Raw genomic sequence first — 25,033 nt, 5'->3', positions numbered from 1 at the left:
GCCCCCATTTAAATGTCTGTTGCCAAGCAACTTATGCCAGTGGTTCTCAGGAATGAATAGCATGATGGCAGCTCCTGAGGGGCTGATGAGGAGGCCATGCTGACTACAGGGGCTGGACAGCTCTGGAGGAGCTGGATGCAGCAGGGACTGACCCGTGAGCTGACATGGCCCAAGGCCCCGCTTCTCCTGAGACCACTGAGATAGGGCTCCTACCAGAGACCCTGTCATATCCTAGATCATGACTTGAGCCATCTCATGTGGCTTGTCAAGGCAAGGGGCACTGAAGCCAGAGGAAAAGAAAATACTAGAAGAAAAGACACCAGAGCATCACTAGCAGTTTTGTCTGGGGGGTGGCATTTTGAGTACAGATTTTGATTTTCTTCACCCAACATGTCTGTTTTCCCTTATATGAACTATATGAGCATATATTAATTTCCCCCCCAGATTTATTTGAGTACATATATTTTACTAACATCTGTACTAAAACTAACAGATGAAAATATAAAAGTTTAAAGAACAGCAGTTTAGAAACTTACATGAAATGAGATTGTAAAGGTAGGGATCATATTTTGTTGTTCAGTTTTGAAGAGTTCCCTGAAGGGACTTGGACATGAGAACATGTCTCTTTTTGGGCCCTCTGGCACTATCTTTGGGCCTGACTTTGTTGCCTAGAGGAAATGTGAGCTGGTGATTGCCGAGTCATCACATGGGAGCCACATGAGCCACAGCCTTCCTTGGGGCACTGGCCTGCAGACATGGCCACCTGCCTGGGAATGAGCTTTCCTGGGGAGGAGGGTTCCAAGGCCCTCACTGAGGGAGCATATAGATCACTCTTTGGATTCGCCCTTCCAGTAATAAATGGGCAATAATCAGTGAATTCTATTCATGTAATAGGGTGGTATGCAATCAACAGTAAAAGGTAATATAAATAGCCAGTTTTATTTGACCCAAACACTTGCCATTTTCTGTTTGTTTTAATAATAATAGCTATCTTAATGATTGATATCTGCTATAAACTGAATGTTTATGTCTGCCCGTCCTCCTCTTCTCTCCCCCCAATATATATATTGAAATCTAATCCCCAGTGTGGTGGTATTTGGAGATTTGGAGGTGGGGTCTTTGGGATGTGATTTGGTTGTAAGAGTGAAGCCTCCAGGAGTGGAATTAGTACTTGCTCTTCTTTTTCTTTTTTTTTTAAGTTTTTTAAAAATTAATTTTAGAGAGAGGAAGGGAGAGGGAGAGAGATATAGAAACACCAGTGATGAGAGATAATCATCAATCAGATGCCTCCTGCACACCCCTTACTGGTGATCAAGCCTGAAACCAAACCCAGGCATGTGGCCTGACCAGGAACTAAACTGAGACCTCCTGATTCATGGGTCAGCACTCAACTTCTGACCCACACTGGCTGGTTCTTCTTTTAAAGAAGAACCCAGAAAGCCCCCTTGCTCCTTCTGCCATTTGAGGGCACAGTGAGAAGACTATGCCTATTAACCAGGAAGCAGACCCTTACCAGACACTGAATCTTGGACTTCCAGACTCCAGAACTGAGAAATAAATGTTTGCTGTTTAAGCCACCCAGTCTATATGTTTTTTAAAATATATATTTTTTATTGATTTCAGAGAGGAAGGGAGAGAGAGAGAGAGAGATAGAAACATCAATGATGAGAGAGAATCATTGATCAGCTGCCTCCTGCACTCCCCCCTCTACCCCCTGGGGATCGAGCCCGCAACCCAGGCATGTGCCTTTGACCAGAATCGAAACTGGGACCTTTCAGTCCGCAGACCGACACTCTATCCACTGAGCCAAATCAGCTGGGGCTATGACATTTTTGCTATAACATCCCAAATGGACTAAGTATCTCACAGTGTTTTTGAGGAGCTGTTCCCTTTCTTGTTTTGTTTTTTAATGTCCTGTGAGGTCCAGCAAAAACGGGTAATAACTGCATTTGAAAGCAAGTCACCACACTTCCAATGCTCTGCCTACAAGAATTAGATACGAAGTCACTGGATTTGGGGTCAGTAGCAGGCAGGAATAATTTTGGAACCAATCAACGTTCACCCTGTCTTGGCCAAACAAGGCAGAGCTGGCTTTATTACAGTTGAGTTTAGGTGTGATGTTAACATTTTGTAAATGCTGAATGTTGTAAAATGTACACAAAGTTACCAAGTAAAAGAATAAAATCTCATCTGAAAAGTGTTCAGGCATCTTCCTACGGTTCAGTTTGGGAGCACCGGCTTTAGAGACAGGTATGTGCTCAGCGTTTGCATGTGATCTTGGCCAAAACTTTTAACCCCTCGGGTATCTGTCTTTTTTAAGTTGCAGCATAAAGTGTAGTGATCTTATGCGTACATATGGACAAGCCCATGTACCTAACACTCACATCAAGATACGCAGTATGTCCTTCCCACCAGAAGGCCCCCTTGTACGCTACCCTCAACATCCTCAGAGGTAACTAGTGATTTGATTCTTTTTTAAAATTTTCACCTGAGGACATGCTTAGAGAGAGGAAGGGAGAGCTAGAGGGAGAAACACTGATGTGAGAGAGAAACATCCATCCATCTGTAGGCCTCCCCACATGCCTGCTGGGGGGATGGGCCAGGCAACTGCCACCCCCACTCCCCTCTGCACAGGATGACCCTCCACCAACTGAGCCACTCCTGGTGGGCTGATTTCTATTTATGTGGATGAGTTTTGCCTGTTTTTGGACTTTACTTTGTGACCGGGGACAGAGAGCATGGCTTGGTTGGCCACAGTGCCCATTCATCCTGTGAGTCAGCCATGTTGTGTGTATCAATAGTTCGTTCTGTTTCTCTGTTGTATACTATTCCATGATGTGAGCACACCAGAGTTTGTCTCTCTCTCCATTCTCCTGCTGATGGATCCTTGGGTTGTTTCCAAACTTTGCCTATTGAAAATAAAGGCACTATGGCCTGGCTGGTGTGGCTCAGTGGTTGAAGTTCAACCTACAAACCAGGAGGTCACGATTCGATTCCTGGTCAGGACACATACCCGGATTTCGGGCTCCATCCCCAGTGTGGGGCCTACAGGAGGCAGCCGATCAATGATTCTCTCTCATCATTGATGTTTCTATCTCCCTCTCCCTCTCCCTTCCTCTCTGAAATCAATGAAAAGATATACATTTTTTTTAAAGCCACTATGAACATTATCTATTGTGTATGTTTCTGGGTAGATGCATACCCAGGAGTGGTGATAGGGTTGGCTTATGTTTATAAACTTTAGTAACGGCCAAACACATCCCCAAATCTTTAAATTTCTCTTTAAAACAGAAAACTCCCCCACACCATTCTATCTCGTTATTGTGAAAGATTTAATGGGCCCTAAGATAACGGACTTTAACTGTACCTGGAACACATAGGTGCCCAGCAAGTGTCCTCTGCCCCATTAGAGGAAGGACCCGGCGGTTGGCAAGCACTGCGGGGAGGTACCCACGGGGACCAAGAAACCTTCCCCACACCCAGGGTGCCGGGCGAGCCAACCCTGGCGCTCATGCCCTGCGCCTGGAACCTGCCTCCCGGGGCCCAGCATGCGCGGTCTCCTGGCCGGGCTCTCGCATCCATGTAAACTTTGCGAGTCACCGGACACTTAACAGACCACTGACCGTGAGCCAGGCCCTGGGCGTCCAAGAGCGAACGACCTAACCCCCTCACCCCTTAATCTACTCCGCGGGAAGAGGGGGTGCTTCGCGCAGGAAGCGTGGGAACCACCGGGTGGGCCGCCCACTCGGTTTCTAGCCAGACCCGGGACTTGCCCTGAAAGGTGCACAGACGGACAAGGAGAGAAAACAACCTGCTCCTTAGAGCCCCAGCAAGAACCTAGGTCGGTCGGTCGGTCCGGAGCGCGGGCCCAGCGGATCCAAGCCCCAAACCGAGGCCCAGCGCCCGCTGCCACCGCCCAGTTGCCCCCGGGAGCCCGGCGAGTCCCGCCCCTGCCGCCCGGCAGTGGCCCCGCCTCCCTCCCGCGGGGAGAGTTCCGGCTGGAGGCGGCGGCTGTCCGGGCGGTCGGCAGGTCGCCGGGTGGTGGCTCCGGGAGGTAAGGTCCGGTGGGGTCAGGACGCACGGACGCCTTTCCGAGAGGTTTCCCGCGGAGGCAGGAGCCGAGTTGGCCTCGGGGGCCGCCGGGTCGCACGGGGTCTGGGGCGCGCGGGGTCGGGGTCGGGGTCGGGGACAGAGCGCGCGGGGCTCGGGGCAGCGGGGGCTCCACGCGCCGCCTCCAGCACCGGGGGGTCGGGAGGTGGGTGGCGCGGGGCGCGCGCGGGAGTTGGGGCCGGAGGGAGACGGCTCCGGCTGCTGCGCTCCAGGCGCCCGCAGGCTCAGGGTGACCCCCGGGCGGGGCCTACTCCGGATTTACCGACGCGAGTTACCGCCCTCCTCCGAGACTTGACAGTTTTCGGGGTGACACCTCCTGGAAGAGCGAGCCTCCCGCCCTCCGCGAGCTTGGGTCTGGCCCAGGAATCCGGGCATCGGAGCCGAGGCGGGGCGGCTCACCCCTCCCGGCGAGGGGACGTTTCTGCAGCGCGCTCAGCCCCAGGGCGGTGGGGTCGGACACCGGAAACCATCAAGATGTACCAGGAAAACATTGAGAAAAAATGCAAAACCCCACACACACAAGACAAAACACCCCAAAACAGCGTTCTCCGGGTAGATGCAGTGGAGCCTCAAAGACATCTGGAAGGAGAGTCAGCGACCTGAGAACCGAGCTGCGGACTAAATGTAACATCCTCCCCGGCGCACCGCACCTATCGACACCCCCTCCCCCTCACACACACACACACAGGGCGGTGACCTTGGCCCCTCCCTGAAACTGAAGACGGGGACTGTGAGCTTCACTTGCTGCAGGGCCTCTTTCCCTGCAGGGTGTACGGTGAACGCAGTGAGGCAGTAAGTCCTAGGTTCAAATCTGTCAGGGCCGCTGGTCAAATGTGCAATTTGACATCTCTTCTTACATGGCATTGTGGCAAGGATTAAATGAAAGACATTTAGGATATGCCTGCCTGTAGTGGTCCTCAATAAATGTGAACACATAAGGACTTTGTTTCTTTTTTATTATTATTTGCTTAATTTTTTATTTGGAATATTTGGGAATGAACACAGAGCCATGCTTAAGGTCTCAAATATTTTGTTAGAAGTTCTTTAAAACATGTTTCTCTACACTTACTCTTTATGATTTACCCTTTATATTTAGGACTTTAATTTGTTTGGAGTTTTCTGTTATCCATTGTGTAAAATTAGGATCTAATATTATTTTCTCATAGGAAGCTAGTTTTATGAATAATGCCTTCTAAACAATTTAATCACTATTTAGTGACACTTTTATCATGAATGTCTGATTCTTGTACAGTTCTCTTATCTGTACTATTCAGCTCCTGCCTCCGCGGGAAACCTCTGGTAATCACCATGCTGTTGTCTGTGTCTGTGAGGTGTTTTGTGTGTCCCCCCACACATGTGCCCTTGACCGGAATCCAACCCAGGACCCTTCAGTCCGCAGGCGGAGGCTCTAGTCATTGAACCACACCAGCCAGGGCCAATATTAGTCTTTTTAATGTTTAAAAATTATTCTGGCTTTGTTCCATAACCCTTTATTTTTTCTTCTTTATTGAATTTATTGGGGTGATATTGATGAATAAAACTATATAGGTTTCAGGTGCATAATACTATGATACATCATCTGTATATTGTACTGTGTGTTCACCACCCAAGTCAAGTCTCCTTCCATCACCATTTATTCCCCCTATACTTTCCTCTATCTCCCCTCGCCACTACCTCCCCCCCTTCCCTGCCCCTCTCTCCCCCCCTTCCCTCTGGTAATCACCATACCGTTATCTGTGTCTATGAGGTGGGTTTTTTTTTTTTTGCTTAATCCCTTCACCTTTTTCACCCAGCTCCACAACCCCTGCCCCTCTCATAGCTGTCAGTATATTTGGACTTCCTTTCTTTTGAGTGGAACCATACATATAAACCCATGCCCCCCAAACTCTGAGTCTTAAGGGCTGAGGCTACAATGCAGAAGAATGTATCACCTGACGCCTGGTACCTCTCTGGATGCCATGGAGGGAAGGAGAAAAGGGTCTATTAACTACCACGGAGTTGTTCGTTGCTCATCTCTTGAAGTCTCCGAGGACCCCTGCCCCACCTCCGTGATCCCCTTGACCTCTTGACCTCTTTCATTGGCACTTGCCCCACCAGGAACGTACCACCCGGTTGGCAAAGCAAGTCATGCAGTGTGAGGTGGTGAGGTCCATAGACTGGACTGCTGTCCTGTTTCCTGTGTGAGAGACTGGTGGCCTCAGCAGCTTTGGAACACTCTCTGCTGTGCAGCACTGTCTCCCAGTGGTCTCACTCAAGCCTGGCCTTCTCCTCGGCCACTTCCCTCCCCGAAAACCCATCTGGACATCCAATAAGATCTCAAGCTTCACTTGTTCAAAACGGAGCTCGGGAAACCCTGACACTGCTCCTATCCCTGATATCCCTGGCTGGCTTAATGCACCATCCATCCACCCAGCGCCCAAGAAGTCATCCTGATTCTTCTCTCTCTCACCTCCCAGGTCCACAAAACACCAGGAATCCAGCCATCTCTTGCCACCTCCATGGTTACCATCCTAGCCATACCCACCATCTGTTTGTCCCCTGCTGTGACTTGTCTCCTTGCTTCCATCCTGGCCCCTCCACAGTCCAAGGTCCTCACAACCGCCAGAGAGGTCTTTAACAGAAATCAAGCGCTCTCCCTTCCCTGCTCAGAACCCTCCAGTGGCTCCCTGTTTCACTCCACATAAAGCCCAACGTTTTTCCTATAATGCTATATATAAGCGGCCCTCCTTGACCTTGATCTCTGCCCCTCCCCTAGCTTTCTAAACCTGGACTACCTGGACCTGCTTTCTCTTCTTCAAACATGCCAAGCTCGTTCCCACGTTAGGACTTCTCACTTGCTGTGCCTTCGGTCAGAAATACCAATCTCACAGCCAGGAAGGAGCCCAGCTCAAATGTGGCCAATTCAGAAAGGCCTCTCAGACCATCCCAGTTCAAGCAGCGTACCCTTCTGCATCGGCTCTGTCTCAGTACCCTGCTTTATTTTCTTTGTAACCTTTATTACCACCCGGGATTCTTATTTATATGTGCGCTTACTGATTTGTTATCTGTCCCACGAAGTAAAATATAAATTGGATGATGGTAGAGAAATGCATTCCCTGCATTTCTCTCCAGGGGGAGGCAAATAAGAAATGATCAAACAAATGCATCTATAATTGCAAATTGTGTTAAGTGCTACATAAGAGACTGGCAGCAATTGCTTGTATTTGAGACCTCAAGCTTACAAGGCAGAACTACTGTATTATCAGAACAAGCTCTCTGAGCCATTTTAGGGGTGAGGATAGGCCTGGAAAAGACTGGTAACTTGCCCCAGGTCAACAGTGAGTTCAGGGAAGTGGAACTCAGCCTCCTACCTGAAGAACATGTATGTAGCAAGCTTTAAATGGTAGGCCTGCAGTAATGTTCTGGAAAGAACCTCACCCTTTGCTCTTCCACTAACTAGCAAGCCCCCTTCTTTTCTTAATACTTAATTTTCTTTACCTTTCAAGTAGGATGGGTCCTATTATTATCATGTTGGGCTGCTGCTTCATTTTTTCTCAGTGTACTTCAAAGAAGCAGCACGTCTAGTTGGAGCCCTCCTGCTGTCAGCAGCTAGGGGCACACACAGACTTGGGGACAATGGTGAGGAACCAGGCCCTTCCCAACACTGACCAACTTGCAGGGCAGAGATGGACCCTCGATCTTCTGGCTCTGATGTTTGTGGTCATCAATTTGTTTTTAAGCAAATTCCTTGAGGGCCTCTGAGACTCAGGCAACAATAAAATAGGGTGATTAAAGAGAAAAGGCCAGAATTCCAGAGTTGAGAAAGAAAGAATTGCCTTTTTCCAACCCCGCTTGCACTCCTGCTGTCATGTGTGATCTGTTTTCTTCCAGTCTTTTCCCTCGCTCTCAGTCCCATCGAGTTAGAGCCCTCCTTTGCAGAGCTGGAGAGTGATGACGTTTGCCGAGGAGAAGACTTTCGAGTACATCCGCCGCAATTACCGCAAGTTTCACCATATTCCTGTTCTGGAGATTCTGCCTTACTTGTCTTGCCTCACAACCAGTGACCAGGTGAGCCAGGGCCTGGCAGCAGTCAGACTGGAGGGAGGGGGAGGGCAGGGTTGCGGAATTCAGAGCCTCACCCAAGCCAGAGCCAACTCCTTCCTTCCCTATTGTCTAACCCACTTCCTGTCCTGCCTCTTTCCTAACTTTCAGACTGAAGTATGGTTCAGGGTGGCCTTTCCAACTTTCCTGGGCTCCCTCTGGTGTCGTGTTGGTGCAGTGCTCAACAATACGGCAGTGGCTGCCTGAAATTTCTGGGTTTTGGGCCCCACACAAACATTTTTTTTTTAAATGATACACATACTTCCTTATTTAAAAAATATTTTTTTTTTATTGATTTCAGAGAGGGCGAGAGATAGAAACATCATCGATGAGAGAGAATCATGAATCTGCCGCCTCCGGCACACCCCCTAGTGGGGATCGAGCCCACAACCCAGGCATGTGCCCTTGACGGGAATCGAACCCAGAACCCTTCAGTCCGCAGGCTGACGCTCTATCCACTGAGCCAAACCCGGCCAGGGCCCCACATAAACTTTTATCAGAACCATCTTTTTCTTTTTTAAAAAAGATATTTTTATTGATTTCAGGGATAAAGGGAGAGGGAGAGATAGAACCATCAGTGATGAGAGAGAATCATTGATTGGCGGCCTCCTGTACTCCCCTTACTGGGGATTGAGCCCACAACCCAGGCATGTGCCCTGACCTGGAATCGAACCGTGATCTCCTGGTTCATAGGTCAATGCTCAAACCACTGAGCAACAACTGTGGGTTTTGTTTCTGCTATCTGGTTGCTTGTTTTTATGTGGGAATTCAGGTGGATTTAAAGCTCTGCAGCTGCTGCTTCATCTCAGAATCTCCCCAGCTCCTCCCCTTCCCTGGTCCTTATTATTGGTCTCCTCTCCTTTCCGTCAAGCCCTTCGTCATCTGCAGTTTCCTACACACCTTTCTCCCGTTTGCTAATCTAAACCCTTTTGCCGTGGAGGCTGTATAAACAACCCCCAGGCTTTGGCATCAGACTCACTGGGTTCCGATCCTGCCTCGCTGCTGAAGGATCTTCGCTGCCTTACTTCTGCCACACCTCAGATTCCTTGTCAGCAGAGTAGGAATAATTGCATTAAATAAGATAATTCATGCAAAGCCCTGAGCTAGAGAACCCAGGACACAGTTCGAGCCTCTTTCCTGATAGCTGCCTTTAAACTTGAACTCAAACCCTAACTTTGCCTTGGGCTCTGACCCAGTGTCAGATGGCTGCCTCCCTCTTGTGGCTGCTTGGGGCCCCTCTCTGTAGCTGTCCCCTCTGGAGTGGGAGAAGGGCCAGGGCCACCTGGCTTGAGCAGGGCCACGGACTGTGTCTTCCAGGACCTACTGCGGGCCCACCTCGAACTCAAGGGGAACCGGAACACCATTTGGGATCTCTTCAACAGCCTTCAGCGGCGCACTGGCTGGGTGGAGTCCCTCATCTGGGCACTGAGGGCCTGTGAGCTGGCTGCTCTTGCTGACGAAGTGGACCGCGTCTATCAGAGCAACCTGCCTTGTAAGCCCCTACCCTGGCCCTGCTCTTGGAGCCCCTCTGTTCCCCTGCCCTCCACTCTCCCTGTCCCCTCACTCCTGCACCTCCTCCTTTCCTCTGTCACCCTCCCTCCCATCACTCCGGGGCAGTAGACAAACCTGGGTTTAGGTCCCAACTTAGCTACTTAGCTGTGTCCCTTTGGCCGGGTCTCTTAATTTTCTGAACCTCAGTCTTCTCTGTAAAACAGGGCTTATGGCAACATGTACCGCATGGGCCTGTGGTGGATGCCCTGGGATGTCAGCATGTGGGGTGCTTAGTGGGGCTGAGCACCTCCCTGTGCTCAGCAAATGGAGCCTCCTCTCATTTTTGTGGCTGTGATGTTTGCCTCCCACCCCTGTTCTCACTTTCTCCTGGCTCCTCTCCCTCAGTTCACCTTCTCTCTCCCCACTCTTCTCTCTTTCCTTCCCTTTACTGTCTCCTTTTTCTCTATCTGGGTTTCTTTTTTCCTTTCCCCACATCTCTTCTCTTCCCTTAGAGCCTTCTAGGTTCCCCACCCAGTTACCCCTGAGCTCCCCTCAATACCCCCTGTCAGGCCAAATGCCCCTAGGGCAGTGGTCGGCAAACTGTGGCTCGGCAAACCGCGGCTCGCGAGCCACATGCGGCTCTCTGTCCCCATGAGTGTGGCTCTTCCACAAAATACCGACTTCTGCACATGGGCCACGAAGTTTCAATCGCACTGTACATGCGTGCCCGCACGTGATATTTTGCAAAGCCTCAGCTTCCTCGTCAGCAGAGTAGGAATAATTGCATTAAATAAGATAATTCATGCAAAGCCCTGAGCTAGAGAACCCAGGACGGAGTTTGCCGACCACGGCCCTAGGGCGTTTTGTGAGGTCAGGGTCTGAGGGACTGAAACAGGAGAAAAGGCAAGCCAGCCCTATTTATATTTCAGCCTAGAGACCATTCCTGAAGCCCTGCCTAGATTTATAGCCTTACAATACCATGCTGTTGGTCTTCTATCATTTTTCTCTACCTTCTGTCCCTCCCTCCCTTCCTTCCAAACCTGTCTCTTTATTTGTGGAGATTAACAGTGATTCCCTGCGTACACACCACCATGGTGGGGCCAGGGATAGGTGATGGGGGCAAAGGAGAGGGGCTGAAGAGGAAGCAGCATCAGGTAGGGGGTCAGTTGGTGGTGACAGCCACCCACAGGAGGAGAAAGCCACTGGGTCCCAGAACGCCTGGGGACAGCGAAGCCAGTCTGGGTGGTGTGAGGCCAGCGAGGCACCCCACATTCTCCCCTTCTGTCTTGCTCCACCTTCCTCTCCTCGTCCTCCCCAACCCCTGCCTCCCTCCCACTTCTGCCTCCACTCAGTGAAGCTTGTCTCCTCTGAGGAGTGCCAGCCATATCAGGACAGCTGTGGGGGTTTTGACAGCCATGGCCCTGGGGGTCCAAGAGCACCTCTCCTGTCACTGCTTAGGTGCTTAGGAACACCCCTGATTCCCCCTTGACATCACTATGTCTGTCCTCCAGTGAGCCAGAGACGCCCCCCAGCCCCACCGCAGCCGCCGTCAGTTCCTGCTGAGACACCAGGGCCCTCCACACCCGCTGTGGCCCCCAGTGCCTCTCACAATAGCTACGGAGACGAGGAGCCAAGTTACCCCATGCCTGTCCAGGACACCCAGTCACCAGCATCCCCGGGAGAGGTATGTCCTCACGATCTGCCTTCTGCCCCCTGCTTTTGTGTTGCCATCTGCCTACTTCTGCTCACCCAGCCTTCCAGAAGCCCTCTCCTACACCCCACAAATCGTGCCTAATCTCTGCTCAGAACCCCAGGGCTCCCCTAATGGGATCTGCCCCAGACCAGCTCCCAGACTGTTGGCCAAGGCTTCACTCTGTGACAGCCCAATCCTCTCATCAACTAGCTGTGCGGTCACAGTTTGAGGTCTTTGCAATGGTGCATGTGAGATGTTGAGAGACTAGGGGTTGACCAGATGAGGGGGCGAAAGGTAGTAGGAGGTGATGGGGTAGCGGGTGGATGGTGGAGCTGTAATTATTGCCAATAAAGTGAAGTTTGGGGGAAAGAAGGCTGATTCTATTGGGATAGGATGAATGGGCAGTGGGTGTCCTGGAGACACCAAACTGGATTTGAAGCCCAAGAAAGGGGTTTGTGCAATGGCCTTACAGAGGGGGACCTTTCTACAAGACCAGAGGGATAGATAGGGACTCCCCAGGGGATGGTGTGTGTGTTTTCTATGAGGTGGGTTCAGAGTCACCTGTAGAGAGGGTCTGGCTATAACTGAAGCCGAAGCAGTGGCTTTCTTGTTTCCTGTGCTCCGTGGCGTGGCCTGGGGCCTCTAGGAGCCACCCCCAAGCATAAGCTATCCTTTGCCAGCTTCTGGGAGAAGCAGCTGCCTTATTCACATTTTGCCTCTTGCAGAATTCAAAGAAGTCCCCACAGACAGACAGCTCTGGGGCTGACCTGAGGAGGCTCAGTGGCCCCCAGGAGCCCTCCTCTGACATGGCGTCCCTCAGCCCCCTGACCTCCAGTGGGCCTCAGGAGCAGGAAAAAGAACTGGGCAATACCCACGTAACAGGTACGTATAGAATCTGGAGGCGAGGGCCTCTCTGATCTCTAAGTGAGGGTGAGGGTTAGAGTTGCCCCTCTGGCTTTCTTAGACAAGAGGCAAGGGTGGGAATGAAGGGAGTTTACCCCAGGGAGAAACCCAGTTCCTTAGAGGGTGTATTGGTTAGCATTTGCTGTATAACAAACAGTCCCCCAGAACCTGATAGCTTAAAATTTGACCATTTATTTCATTCATGATTCTGTGGGTCAGCAATTTGGGCTGGTACAACTAGTTCAGATCTTGGCTGAACTCCCTCTTGTGTACACACTAACGTACACATAAGCTCTGCTTGTAGCTGTTGTCTGGGGCACCTTGGTTCTCTTCTGTGAGTCTCATCCTTCAGCAAAAAGCCCATTTTATGGCAGCTGAGCAGAGTTCTGAGAAAGAGAGGGCTCTTGGGGCACAGGCTCAAAACTGGCATGGTGTTCCTCGTGCCTCATTGTATGGGCCAAAGCAAGTCCTAGGCCAGCCCAGAGTCAAGGAGTAGGGAACATTCCATCCTTAGATGATAGGACTGACAGTCACATTTCAGAGGGCATGGATACAGGTAGGAGAAGAGACTTGGGGCTACTCTGCACTCTACCAAAGGGACTGTGTAGGGATCTGCCAGTACCTGGAGGACAGTGCAGAGGGAGAGTACAGGGCTAGGGCTGCTGTTGGCAGGGGAGCACTTAGGCACTGCCTGCCCTAAAATGGTCTCAAGCTCCCAGAAAATCATTAAAATTTCTCAGCCCCCAGCGGAAGTATGGTCTTTATCAGCCAAGGCCTGAATCCCCACACCAGACCTCAGGATTCCCCCTTAGGTATGTAGAGCTGTCCACTCTGACCCTCCATGCTGGCATCTCTCTGTGCCACTATTTCCCAAGCTGTGTTCCATATGACACCGGTGCCCGGTCAGCCCTCGGTGCCCCCGGGACAGCCACAAGGCACATGAGCAGTTAAAGGCTCAGAGAAGCCATCTTAGTGGCCCTATACTTCTGCCACCTCATACCCTGCCCCAAGCACCCATTTGCTTTTTGCAGTGTCAGCTTGCCATGCAATAACTTTCAGGAAATGCTGCTGTGGACCCAAGAGAGGCAAAGGGCACTTCGATTTCATTTGTGTGTGGACAGGTTCCACAGGATTCTGTGGTGTTATATCTGGGGTGGTGGGCACATCAGAAGCACTCCTGGCCCTTGTCAGCTGTAGGGTGTGGAGTATGCATTCTCAGAGTTCCATGGAAAATCCTGACAACTGCCCCATGGACCATCACCCCCTGTTCCCTCTGCTTCCCCCAGGGCAGGCCCTCCTTCCATGGGTGGCTTTGTGCCTGCACCGCCCTCCCACCCCCCCCCACACACACGCACACATCAAGCCCTTAGGCCTCCTAGGAGATTTGCACGCACTGGGGGTTGGCTGGGCCTCTGGGACCACGTGACTGGTATGAGCTCTGCCTGAGCCATCCTGCTGCCCTGGTCCAGGATTGTCCTGCTGGGGTGAGGCAGGGAGAAAAGATGGCAATGGGAAGAACATCTAGGATCCCACCAGGCTAGGAAGGAGATGGAAAAGGCAGGCAAGGAGGAAAGGGGATGTGTCCCAGGCAGGAGGAGCAGAAGCAGAGCAGATAATTAATGATATTCAAGCTCCTAGAGCAGTGATGGCGAACCTATGATACGCGTGTCAGAGGTGACACGCGAACTCATTTTTTTGGGTTGATTTTTCTTTGTTAAATGCCATTTAAATATATAAAATAAATATCAAAAATATAAATCTTTGTTTTACTATGGTTGCAAAGATCAAAAAATTTCTATATGTGACACGGCACCAGAGTTAAGTTAGGGTTTTTCAAAATGCTGACACGCCGAGCTCAAAAGGTTCGCCATCACTGTGCTAGAGGCTGTTGGAGAGATGGACCATTTCATTCTCGTGAGAGAACAGACTCAGTGCTATAGGTCAAGGACTGAGGATAGACAGGACCAAGGATGTGTCCGTAGCTGTTGGGCCTTCAGGCCTGGGAGCAGTGACCACAGGGACTGGGTAGGAAGTTGAGAAGCCTTGATGCCATAGAGATGGTGTGAGCTGGGGCAGAGGGACCCTTTTCCAGCTCTTTGATCCCAGCCCTCCCGTGGGTTTGTGTTTCCTCTTTTGTCTTACCACCTGCAGACATGGTCTCCAGCATTACATCATCCCATGGGCCTGTGTCTCCAACTGTCTCCTTCCAGCCCCTGGCCCGTTCTACCGCCAGGGCAAGCCGCTTGCCTGGACCCCCAGTGTCAGCTCCGTCTACTGGCACCTTCTCCTCCTCTGCAGGGGGTGCTAGTGATCAGGCTGAAACTACCACCTGCTCCAGTGGAGTAGCGGTACCCACCAACTCTGTGACCACCAGCACAGCACCTTCCAAGGTGCCCCACCACTCAGCACTTACCAGCACAGTGCCTTCCAAGTTGCCCACCAGCTCAAAGACCCCCGGTATAATGTCCTCTAATGTGCCCACCAGTCTAACACCTTCCAAGTTGCCTATCAGTTCAACACCTGCTGGCACAGTGTCACCCAAGGTACCTACTGGCGTGGTGCCTGACCACAGGATGCCCACGAGCTCCGTGTCCAGCAAGGTGCCTGCCAACACAGCGCCCACCATCAGGAGTAGCAGCAGACCCTCGGAGGTGAGTCCTCACCCCTCCAAGCAGTGATCCAGGCCCCTTCCAAAGCCCTGTTCTTGGGCCCTTGCCAGTCTCCATTCTGGTTCAGAGCCTCTTTTTGAGGGTATAGGCACAGCTGAGAAGTAGCCTCATCCAGACCCCACACCATGTCCTTTAGAGGAGCGGTCACCAACCGGTGGTCCGCAGACCACTGGTGGTCCGTGAGGTCCGAAAGGTTGGCGACCGCTGCTTTAGAGTAATAACCATCATTAGAGCTCTTAAGTGTGGATACCTCAGGAGAGTCGGACAAGGTGGGCCACCCCCACTGGTCACACGCATTAATCCATTTAGATCTCCCCTGGTAAGCTTAGTAATTCAGTTTTGCAGAAGAGGAAGCAGTGAGAGAGAGCGGAATGGCCTGTCTGCCTTGACACTTTGCTCTGCCCCTCCATGACCCGGGTTTTACAGACAGCAGTCCCATCCCATCCAGCCTGGGCAGCTGCTCTGACCCAGCAGCCCCCACAGCTGCCTCTTGGAGCCTGCACATATCACCCTACTGCTGCTATCTGCCCAGAGGAACCAAGCCCATGTGGCTGGCCACTCCATGGTCCTCAGGCCCAGGCTGAATGTTGGTTCAGGAAGGGGCCGTACACACCAAGGGCTCCCAGGGGTGGGGTTGGATTCACAGGCAAGCCAGTGAGTAGGGACAGGGCTGCCCTGGAAGAAGTCACCACTGATGCTGCTGCAGGGCCTGGGTCGCCTCCCCCTAACTGCTTTCCTAAACTATTGGTGGGTTGACTTCCTAAGAGGGTGACCTCATAGGTATAATGGGCTGGGAATTACAAGGTTGAGGTGCTAGTTCATGCCCTGGCCTAGGAATGGGGCCGTCCAACCTGGCTTGCCATCCCCAGGCCCTTCCATCCTCTCTCTCTCTTTTTTAACAGGAGACGCCAGTGTCTCCAGCGCCCACAAGTGCCACTGCTAGAGGCAGCTCACCCTATGCAGACAGCCGCTCCAACAGCTGGGGCTCAGAGCTGGAGCTGAGCAAGCCAGGCGGGCTCTCTTCCCAGATAGACAGCCAGCCATTCTCTGGCTGCTCTGCGGACCTTGCCATCAGCTACAGCAACAACACAGACTCAGGACCTGACAACACTCCGGAGGAGAACGAGTACATGTCAGGGGACATCCTTAGAATCCATGTAGCTGAGGGTCCCAGCGCTGACCTCTTGGCAGGCAGTCCTGGGCTGCACGCTGCCTCCCAGCTCAAGGAAGAGAAGGAAGGGATGTGTGATGGGAAGGCTCAGAGGGCTCCATGGCTTGGGGTGGCTGCTGCCGGGGCAGGGGTGCTCCTGGCCACAGTCCTAGTAGTTGTGCTGTACCGGCGACGCCTACACCAGTGAAGCCCTCTGCCCTTCCCACCATGCATCTGCTCTGTTCCCATTTATACACCTGTCCTGAGGCATGCAGCTAGTCCTACTCTCCTTGTCCCTTCCTTGGGTCTGGCAGAGGCTGGGTCAGAGGGGGCTGCAGCCCTCGGGGGAGGCCGTGCCATTGCTGACTGAATCCTGGGAGGCAGCATTTCTGTCCAGCTGGTGCATTCTGCAGCTTCCTTACCATCCTTGGCTTTCTGGGCTCAGGCATATGTCCTGTGCCCTCCAGACCTGCCGCCCAGCAATCTGGGTTGTCGCCTTTGTTCTCTGGAGGAGGTCCCTCTGTCCACGCCTTATCTATGTTTGCCATGGATCAGGAGGTGCTGCTGAAGAGTGCAAAGGGTTGGCCAACCCTAACCCCCATCCTGCCCTGGTCCCTGGCAGCTAACGGGTGTCCAGGGAGGGAGGTCCACAGGACCTCGCTCCTGAGGCCATTGCCTTGAGAGCAATGAGAGAACACTGGAGCTGCTTCTTGTCCCCTGCCCCTTGTGTTCTCTGCCCATGCCAGGACAGGGTGGGGAGGAGCCTGGAGGATCCCATAGACCCCTGGGAAGGCCCCTTTCCAGTCTTCTCACCCCCTTCTCTGCTTCCCCTTCCTCCCGGTCCCCATCCCCATGCAGGTTGGGGAGGGGCCCTCTTTGGGGCAGACTCAGGCTGAAGTTTGGATTTCAGCTTCACCCCTTCCTGGGCTGTGTGGCTTGGGCAAATAGATGATCAAACTGCTCTGGTCTTGCTCTCCCTCATGGACTGTGAGTATCATGGTTCATCCTTCACTGGGTTCTAATGAGATTGAAGCATACAGGTGTTTGTCAAGTGCCTGGCCCAGAGGAGGTGGCCACTAATTGCTTCTCCCACCTCTCCCCTGCCCACTCTGATAGAGATGAGGGCATGAGAGGCAGAGTGCCCAGTGGGTAAGAGTAGCCTAGGCCTGAATCCCGCTCTGCCTCTCACTCACTCTGTGCTCTTGGGCAGGGTGTTAACCTCTGTGCCTGTTTTCTTAGCTGTGAAAGAGGGATGAATAGTAAAAATAAACAAATAAGTATATGTATATATATTTCTCCTAGTGTTGTTGTGAGGATTAAATGAGTTTATATGAATCTTAGAATGGTTCCTGACATTTACTAAGGTTGGGAAACATGTCATCATTCAAATTGGAAGGGCTGGAGCACCTGGCTACAGCTTTAGAGGCAGACTCAGACCCTACGGCCTCATCCCAACCCTATTTAAAATTTTTTTTTATTGATTTCAGAGAGGAAAGGGAGAGGGAGAAAGAGAAACATCAATAATGAGAGAGAATCATTGATCAGCTACTTCCTGCATGCCCCCTACTAGGGATTGAGCCTGAAACCCAGGCATATGCTCTGACCAGGAATCAAACTGGGACCTCCTGATTCATAGGTCAACACTCAACCACTGAGCAACACCGGCCAGACCCCTCTTGGTTTCTTGGTCTCTGTGGGTGGCATCCAGTTCAGAGTGTGACTAGTACTGGATCTCTGTCTTAGGAGGAGGGGACCAAAGTGTCTTCCTTCATTGATAAGCACCTGGGAGGTGACAGTTGATGGGTGTGTCCGGTGGCACCTTGCCCCTTTGCACCAGGGGCTTCCTCTAGGCTCGGACAGCCCTTCCAGCAGGCAGAAGTTCCCATGCCAAGCCAGATTCACACTCCACAGCACGGCGCCTGCTCTCACAGGAGTCTCCTAGGAATGGGGCCTCAGGCCTTGAGGTCCTTGCTTTCCACCAATTAACTGTCTTAAAGTTGATGGCCAAGGACAGCCCTCTTTCATCCGTCCCAGGAAAGTGGTGTCTAGGATTCCTGGTCTAACCTGTGCTGGAAGTGATAACTCTCCATAGACCAAGATTACATAGGCCTCTTGTGCTCACCTTTCTGCTCTTTTCCATGTAGCCCAGGGCCACGAAGTTCACACCTGATGTTGGACATGGTCACTCAGCATTACTCATTCCTGCTGCTGCTACTGTTAACAGCAGTAATGAAAAAAAAAGGGGGGGGCGGGCTACCACTTAACCCTACACTTCACTGTGTGCCAGGCACTGGGCTTAAGCACTTTACATATATTGACCCCTTTAATCCTCACAATGACCCTATTAAAGCGGTACCATTATGACCCAATCTATAGCTAGTTTGCAAGACTGGGAGGGAAAACTCTGGCCTCTGAGCCCCAGAGCTAGATATTCTCTATGCCCATGACCCATAGTTTGGAGCCAGGAACCCCATTTAGAGAGAGTTCATACCAACACATCCCTGCCCAGTGTGCCAAGTTCTGCCACCTGCTATAATAGTGTATTAACATACAATGTAATGAATATAGTCTCAGATGTAACAATATGACTATAATCATCATGTGTGTAGCTTCAATGGCCTAAGGCTGTGTCAGGTAGGGTAAGCCTAAAATGCCAGTCCTCTGGAAGCCAATTTGGTTTAACAGACATTGTTTTGTTTTTGTTATTTTTAAAAATATATTTCTTTATTGATTTCAGAGAGAAAAGGAGAAGGAGAGAGAGATAGAAACATCAATGATGAGAGAGAATCATTGATCGGCTGCCTCCTGCATGCCCCCTACTGGGGATTGAGCCCACAACCCAGGCATGTGCCCTTGGCTGGAATCGAATCTGGGACCTTCAGTCGGCAGGCTAACGCTCTATCCACTGAGCCAAGCCGGCCAGGGCTAGCAGACATTGTTTAATAAAGGATCCCCCATACTGGGTCTAAGGCCTAAAATGAGGAAGACACCTATTGCATATCCTCCAATGATTAGAGATGGCTCACAGAGTGTGGTGGAGACAAATAGGTTTTCATACCATCCTTTCACGTATTTATACAATATTTATATTATACCTACTGTGTGCAGAGTACTGGGAAAGGCTATGGAGATGCAGAATAATACACCAAAGAACCCACCCTAAGAGTCCCCTTCCACCACTTATTGTTTCCAATACAATAGTGAGTGGTCTAAAAGAGTGTTCTTGAAGCATAGGTGGGGATGGGGGGGAAGAGAGGAGTATTGTCTGGGTCAGTTATGTATTATTAATAATTATAATACCAACCCTGGCCGGTGTGGTTCAGTTCGTTGGACATTGTCCCATGCATCAAAAGTGTGCCGGTTCAGCCCTAGCCAGTTTTGCTCAGTGGATAGAGCAGCGGCCTGCAGACCAAAGGGTCCCAGTTCAATTCCAGTCAAGGGCACATACCTGGGTTGCAGGCTTCTCCCAGGCCCAGGCCCTGGTTGGGCCGTGTGAGGAGGCAACCAATCAATGTATTTCTCTCACATCGATATTTCTCTCTGTCTTTCCCTCTCTCTTCCAATCTCCCTAAAAATCAATGGAAAAATATCCTCCGTTCAATTCAATTCCTGGTGGGGGTACATGCCTGTATTGTTTGTTTCAATCCCCCCCATGCAGGGGCGTGTGGAAGGTGGCCGATTGATATGTCCCTCTCACATCAATGTTTCTTTCTCTCTCTGTAAAAATCAATTAAAAATCTTCTTAAAAATTATTGTAATACCGAAATCCATGTGTTACTATTTTGGTATTGTAATACCGAAATAGTAACACATGGAGCTGGTCGGGAATAAGAAAAATATTAAGTATAAATTTACAAAGACACTACCAGAAAGTCTAAAACAAGAATGTCTGACAAGATCAACTGTTGATGAAAATACTATAGAGTAACAAACTCTCATGAACTTCTGGGGGCATGTAAGTTGGTATATAACCTCTTGGAAAACTGGCAGTACTTACTAAAACTGAACACATGCATAACCTATGAGCCAGCAATTCCACTTCTGGGTCTGTACACAACAGAAACAAGAGTTTATGTCTACCAAAATATGTGCAAGTATAAATTTTTTTAAATTTAAATCTTTACTGTTGAAAGTATTACATATGTCCCCTCCCCCCGCCCATTGACCCCCTCTATCCTGCCCCCTGCCCCTGGCCTATTGTCTGTGTCCATGGGTTATGCATATATAAATAAAGGTCTTCGGTTGATTACCTCCCTCCTACCCTCCTTCTCTCTGAGATTCCACACTCTGTTCCATGCTTCCATGTCTCTGGATCCACTCTGTTCATCAGTTTATTTTGTTAATTAGATTCCACACATGAGTGAGATCATGTGATACTGATTGACTTATTTCACTAACATATATTCTCCAGGTCCCTCCATGCTATCTCAAAGGGCAAGAGATTCTTCTTTTTTTATTGCTGCATAGTATTTCATGGTATAAAAGTGCTCATCTACTGATGGGCACTTGGGCTGTTTCCAGATCTTAGCTATTGTAAATAATGCTGCTATGAACATAAGGGTGCATATATTCTTTCTGATTGGTGTTTTGGGTTTCTTAGCATATATTCCTAGAAGTGGGATTACTGGGTCAAATGGCAGTTCCATATTTAATTTTTTAAAAAATATTTTTATTGATTTCAGAGAGGAAGGGAAAGGAAGAGAGAGATAAGATAGGAACATCAATGATGACAGAGAATCACTGATCAGCTGCCTCCTCTACGTCCCCCACTAGGGATCGAGTCCACAACCTGGCATATGCCCTTGACTGGAATCAAACCTGGGACCCTTCATTCCCCAGGCTGACACTTCATCCACTGAGCCAAACCGGCTAGAGCCCATATTTAATTTTTTGAGGAAACTCCATACTGTTTTTCCATAATGGCTGCACCAGTCTGCATTCCCACCAGTGATGTACTAGGGTTCCCTTTTCTCCACATCCTCACTAGCGCTTGTCATTTGTTGATTTGTAGATGGTAGCCATTCTGACAGGTGTCGTTTTAATTTGCATCTTTCTGATGATCAGTGACTTTGAGCATTTTTTCATATGTCTCTTGGACATCTGTATGTCCACTTTGGAGAAGTGTCTATTTAGGTCCTTTGCCCATTTTTAAATGGGATTGTTTGTCTTCCTGTGCAAGGATGTTTCTAATGGCACTGTTCATGATAGCTTTAAACTGGCATCGACTCAAATGTCTATTCATAGTAGAATGGACATGTAAATTGTAGTAAAGTCACACAATAGATTGCTAGTATACAGCCATGAGTATGAATGAACATATGATACACAACCATATGGACACATCTCACAGAAATGACATTGAGCAAAAGAAGTCAATATACACAAACAAATGCTCACTGTATGATTCAATTCATATAAAAAACACAGAAGTAAGGAAAACTGATCCATGGCATTGAAAGTCAGAATGGTCACCTTTGGGAGGTGTAGTGTCACTGACCCCTGCTGGTCAGGGGTCCCAAATTGTGGTTGCTCTGTACTGTGTCTCATCAATAGGATGAGACGGTATTCGGTAAGGCAAGTCAGAAATTATTCCTTGGCCAAGGAATAGAGAAGGATATTGAAAGCTCTAGTGATTTCTTGTTCCTAATTCTGGGTAATTAGGAAAGTAATAAAGAGTCTGGGGGGAGATAGGTGGGTTCAAGGGTGGGGATTTTTGAGGAAGGGTGGAGGGTTCTCAATTTCCAAGGAAGTATGCGCAGTCCTCAAACATGCTTGGAACATGCCTAGGCATACATCACGTCTCATTTTAATGTTAAATCTCCGCCCCTGAGTGTGAATTTTAGTATGCTAATTAAGAAAATTTCATCAAAAGGTTGCTTGGAAGGGGTTTTAGTTGCTATCTTGGGTTTTTGGGGCATAAACTGCTTTTTTGGTGGTGGTCCTTGGGTTCTTTTTTGTTGTTATTGTTAAGCCTCCCCCAAGGATGTTTTTTCCATTGATTTTTAGAGAGAGTGGGAGGAGGAGAGACAGAGAGAAACATCGATGTGAGATAGACACATCAATTGGTTGCCTCCTGCCCACACAATCGAGCCTGCAACCAAGGTACATGCCCTTGATTGGAACTGAACCCAGGACCCTTCAGTCCAAGGCTCACATTCTATCCACTGAGCAAAACCGGCTGGGGTGGTTCTTGGGTTCTTTATCTGATTCCTGCTGGCAGGCTTAGCTAGCCCTGGAATTCCCACCCTTCAGTTCAGCCTGCTTTTGTCAGGGGATGAGTTGGAGAGAATACAAGAAAGTAGAAGTTTAAAGATTAACTAATGATGTGGTGGCACAACCCAGTGACGATAGAACTGGATTTGAGAGTTGGTTTCATGCATATGTTCACTTTGTGTTCAGACTCCCTGTTGGAGATATGGAAATAAACCAAGATCACCCAAATGAAAACAAACAGAAGCTATTTATTCAGATAGTCGGCTACCACCAAGTGCATTTGGCAGGGAGGGACTCAAAGGCAGAGAGTGAACAAGCTTTCCGGTGAGGAAAGAGAGGAGGCTCAGGCGTGCTGTGATTGGAGGTGTTTGCCTAGGACACTGAAGGGTGAGACTAGAAGAGGGGCATCTCTGTGGTTGGTTGGGGAGCATGTTTGGCTTTCTCTGGTTGGCCCTGAGTTGGAAGAGAGGAAGGGGAGTTGCTGGGATTGGGGAGAGGCTGGCAGACATTGACCATGATGTCCTGATCATCCTGATCGTTCTGGGCCCATTACTACAGAGGTTGTGGTTTGGCTTTCCAGGCTGGTTACTGCAGAAGTTTTGGTCAGAGTTCTTTGTCACATACCGTCTGGCCATTGTCCACTTGCTCCCGGCAAGATGACAAGATCTTGGTTTTTGTCTTCTTGAAGGAAAGATTTCAATCAAGAGACAAAGTATAGCAAGGTAAGTAAGAATTTATTGGCCACATCAAAAATATACTTAGGACAGTGAAACAAGGAAGGATATAGAAGAAGTAACAGGAGAGCCTAGGCTGGGCTGCTTTGGCTCCCTGAGAAGTCAGAGAAAAGGGGACCTTGGAGATAGGTTCAGGGGATTAGCATGGGACGAGCTGTCACTGCCTATTGCTCCCCTGGTTGCAAGTGGACCGGTAGAGGGAAGAAGGGGGAAAGGGAATGGCATGGGCTGCTCCCCTGCCATTCTCTCTCTTTTGCATGTGGAAATCTTAGGGTAGATCTCAATAGAATATTAATCAGTTTTCCAGTGTGCTTTTTCAGGGCTGTAGTCTCCACTGATTGGTTGGCAGCAGCAGGGGTCATTAGTTAATGCAGCTGGTCCTGAGGCAGCCACTGTGTCACTTGTCTGGTTTTGTTGCTTTTCTGGGCCTGGAGTTGAAATACAACGTGGACCTAGATGTTATCTTTAGGGAGGAAAAGATCCTGGGGTCCAAACCACATGACCAGTGAAATGCTAGGGAAGGAAAGGTTAACCTGGGGGTGAGGTTCTTGCTTTCCCAGTTTTGCTCCTTGCTAGGCATCCCGGGCTTTCTGCCCTGGTGAGTTTCTGTACCTGGCCCATCATCATTCTTGCTCTGCTCATGTCTAACTGCCTATAACACATTTGTGTATTAAGTCTCTCTGAGGGAAGAGCACGAGCTCTGAGAAGGGCCTCTATTGCTGGAATAAGAGGGGCTGGCACATACACACTGCCTCCAGCTCTGGGTCTCTCCAGTGGTACCACCATGAGTCCAATGGCTAGAGTGTTCTGCTTCAAGTCAGCTCCTAGTCATTGCTTAGCTACTACACCTGCCAAGGTTCCTTTTTCCTATAAGGCTTGGCTGAAAGCCCAGCTCCTATTGGAAGCCTTCTTTGATTAAACCCCTTTCATTTATCAGCCTTCCTCGATTGCCATGGCTTACCCCAAACCCTGCAGTGTAAATCCCCATCTCTTCACCTGCATTCTAAAAACCTATTGAATACTGTGGACAAAAAAGTGGCCTCATACTAAACTGGAGAAGCTCAGGGGAGGCCTGTGTGGCAGCCTTACAAACTCAGAGACCGAAAGTAACCACACAGGATGGTTTGAAATTAAAACTTTCTAACTAAGCCAAACCGGTTTGGCTCAGTGGATAGAGCGTCGGCCTGCGGACTTAAAGGTCCCAGGTTCGATTCCGGTCAAGGGCATGTGCCTGGGTTGCGGGCACATCCCCAGTGGGAGGTGTGCAGGGGGCAGCTGGTCGATGTTTCTCTCTCATCGATGTTTCTAGCTCTCTATCCCTCTCCCTTCCTCTCTGTAAAAAATCAATAAAAAATATATTAAAAAACAAAACAAAAAAAACTTTCTAACTAAAATTGAGTCATGGTGTCTAGCCATGTCCTTGGCCAGTATCTTCCTTTACAGAGGTCAATCTTTATCTTAACGGGGCCTGTCTGTTGTCTTTTTTATTTATGAAAACACTAGAGGCCCTATGTACGAAATTAGTGCAAGAGTAGGCCTTCCTTCCCCTGGCTGCCAGCACCCGGCAGCCCCACCTTTGTCCGGAAGGACATCCGGTCTAACTAGCATATTACGCTTTTATTACTATAGATACCTTTGGAATGTCAGGGTAATTTGCTTTTTCCAGACCCCTCAGGGCACAATCACTGCACTAGAACAGGAGACCACAGAACCCTTCACCTTTATTGTTAGCCTGTTAATCATGTTAAATATCCTATACTCACCAATGTAGGGAGGCTTTGCTTTCTCTCACCTCCCTAATCTGTCACCAATGGATTTCATGTAGCCCCCTGAACTGCTGCTTCTCGGCTTCTCCTTTGATTCTGATGTATAAAATAAGTGGTAGAACTGCCATTTCCCAGAACATTTTCTCAATTCCTTGAGATTTTGTCGTCAGTTTGACTCAAATAAACTCATAAAAATTTTCTACAGGTTTGAACATTTCTTATAT

General features: G+C 49.7%; 1 protein-coding gene across 3 annotated transcripts; it reads left to right on the top strand.

Annotated features, from left to right (window-relative positions):
* Positions 1-3,964: 3,964 nt before the first annotated feature.
* Positions 3,965-25,004, top strand: MAVS (mitochondrial antiviral signaling protein). Of its 3 annotated transcripts, none has more exons than XM_070419972.1 (7): positions 3,965-4,054; positions 6,567-8,157; positions 9,508-9,682; positions 11,193-11,365; positions 12,100-12,256; positions 14,429-14,928; positions 15,849-25,004. In XM_070419972.1, exons 2-7 carry the CDS (start codon positions 8,041-8,043, stop codon positions 16,302-16,304), a joined length of 1,578 nt encoding a protein of 525 aa, XP_070276073.1. In that variant the 5' UTR covers positions 3,965-4,054; positions 6,567-8,040; the 3' UTR covers positions 16,305-25,004. The 3 variants fall into 3 exon arrangements, with proteins under 3 accessions (XP_070276073.1, XP_070276070.1, XP_070276072.1); XM_070419969.1 differs by having other exon boundaries at positions 3,966-4,054; positions 7,981-8,157; XM_070419971.1 differs by lacking the exon at positions 3,965-4,054 and having other exon boundaries at positions 5,815-8,157.
* The last annotated feature ends 29 nt before the right edge of the window (positions 25,005-25,033 follow it).

Source organism: Myotis yumanensis, unplaced genomic scaffold (genome assembly GCF_028538775.1).
Source record: "Myotis yumanensis isolate MYYU_CA2020_CCGP unplaced genomic scaffold, mMyoYum1.0.hap1 SCAF_7, whole genome shotgun sequence".
Taxonomy (NCBI): domain Eukaryota; kingdom Metazoa; phylum Chordata; class Mammalia; order Chiroptera; family Vespertilionidae; genus Myotis; species Myotis yumanensis.
Note: the sequence above shows the minus strand (reverse complement) of the source record. Positions and strands in the feature narration are given on the sequence as shown.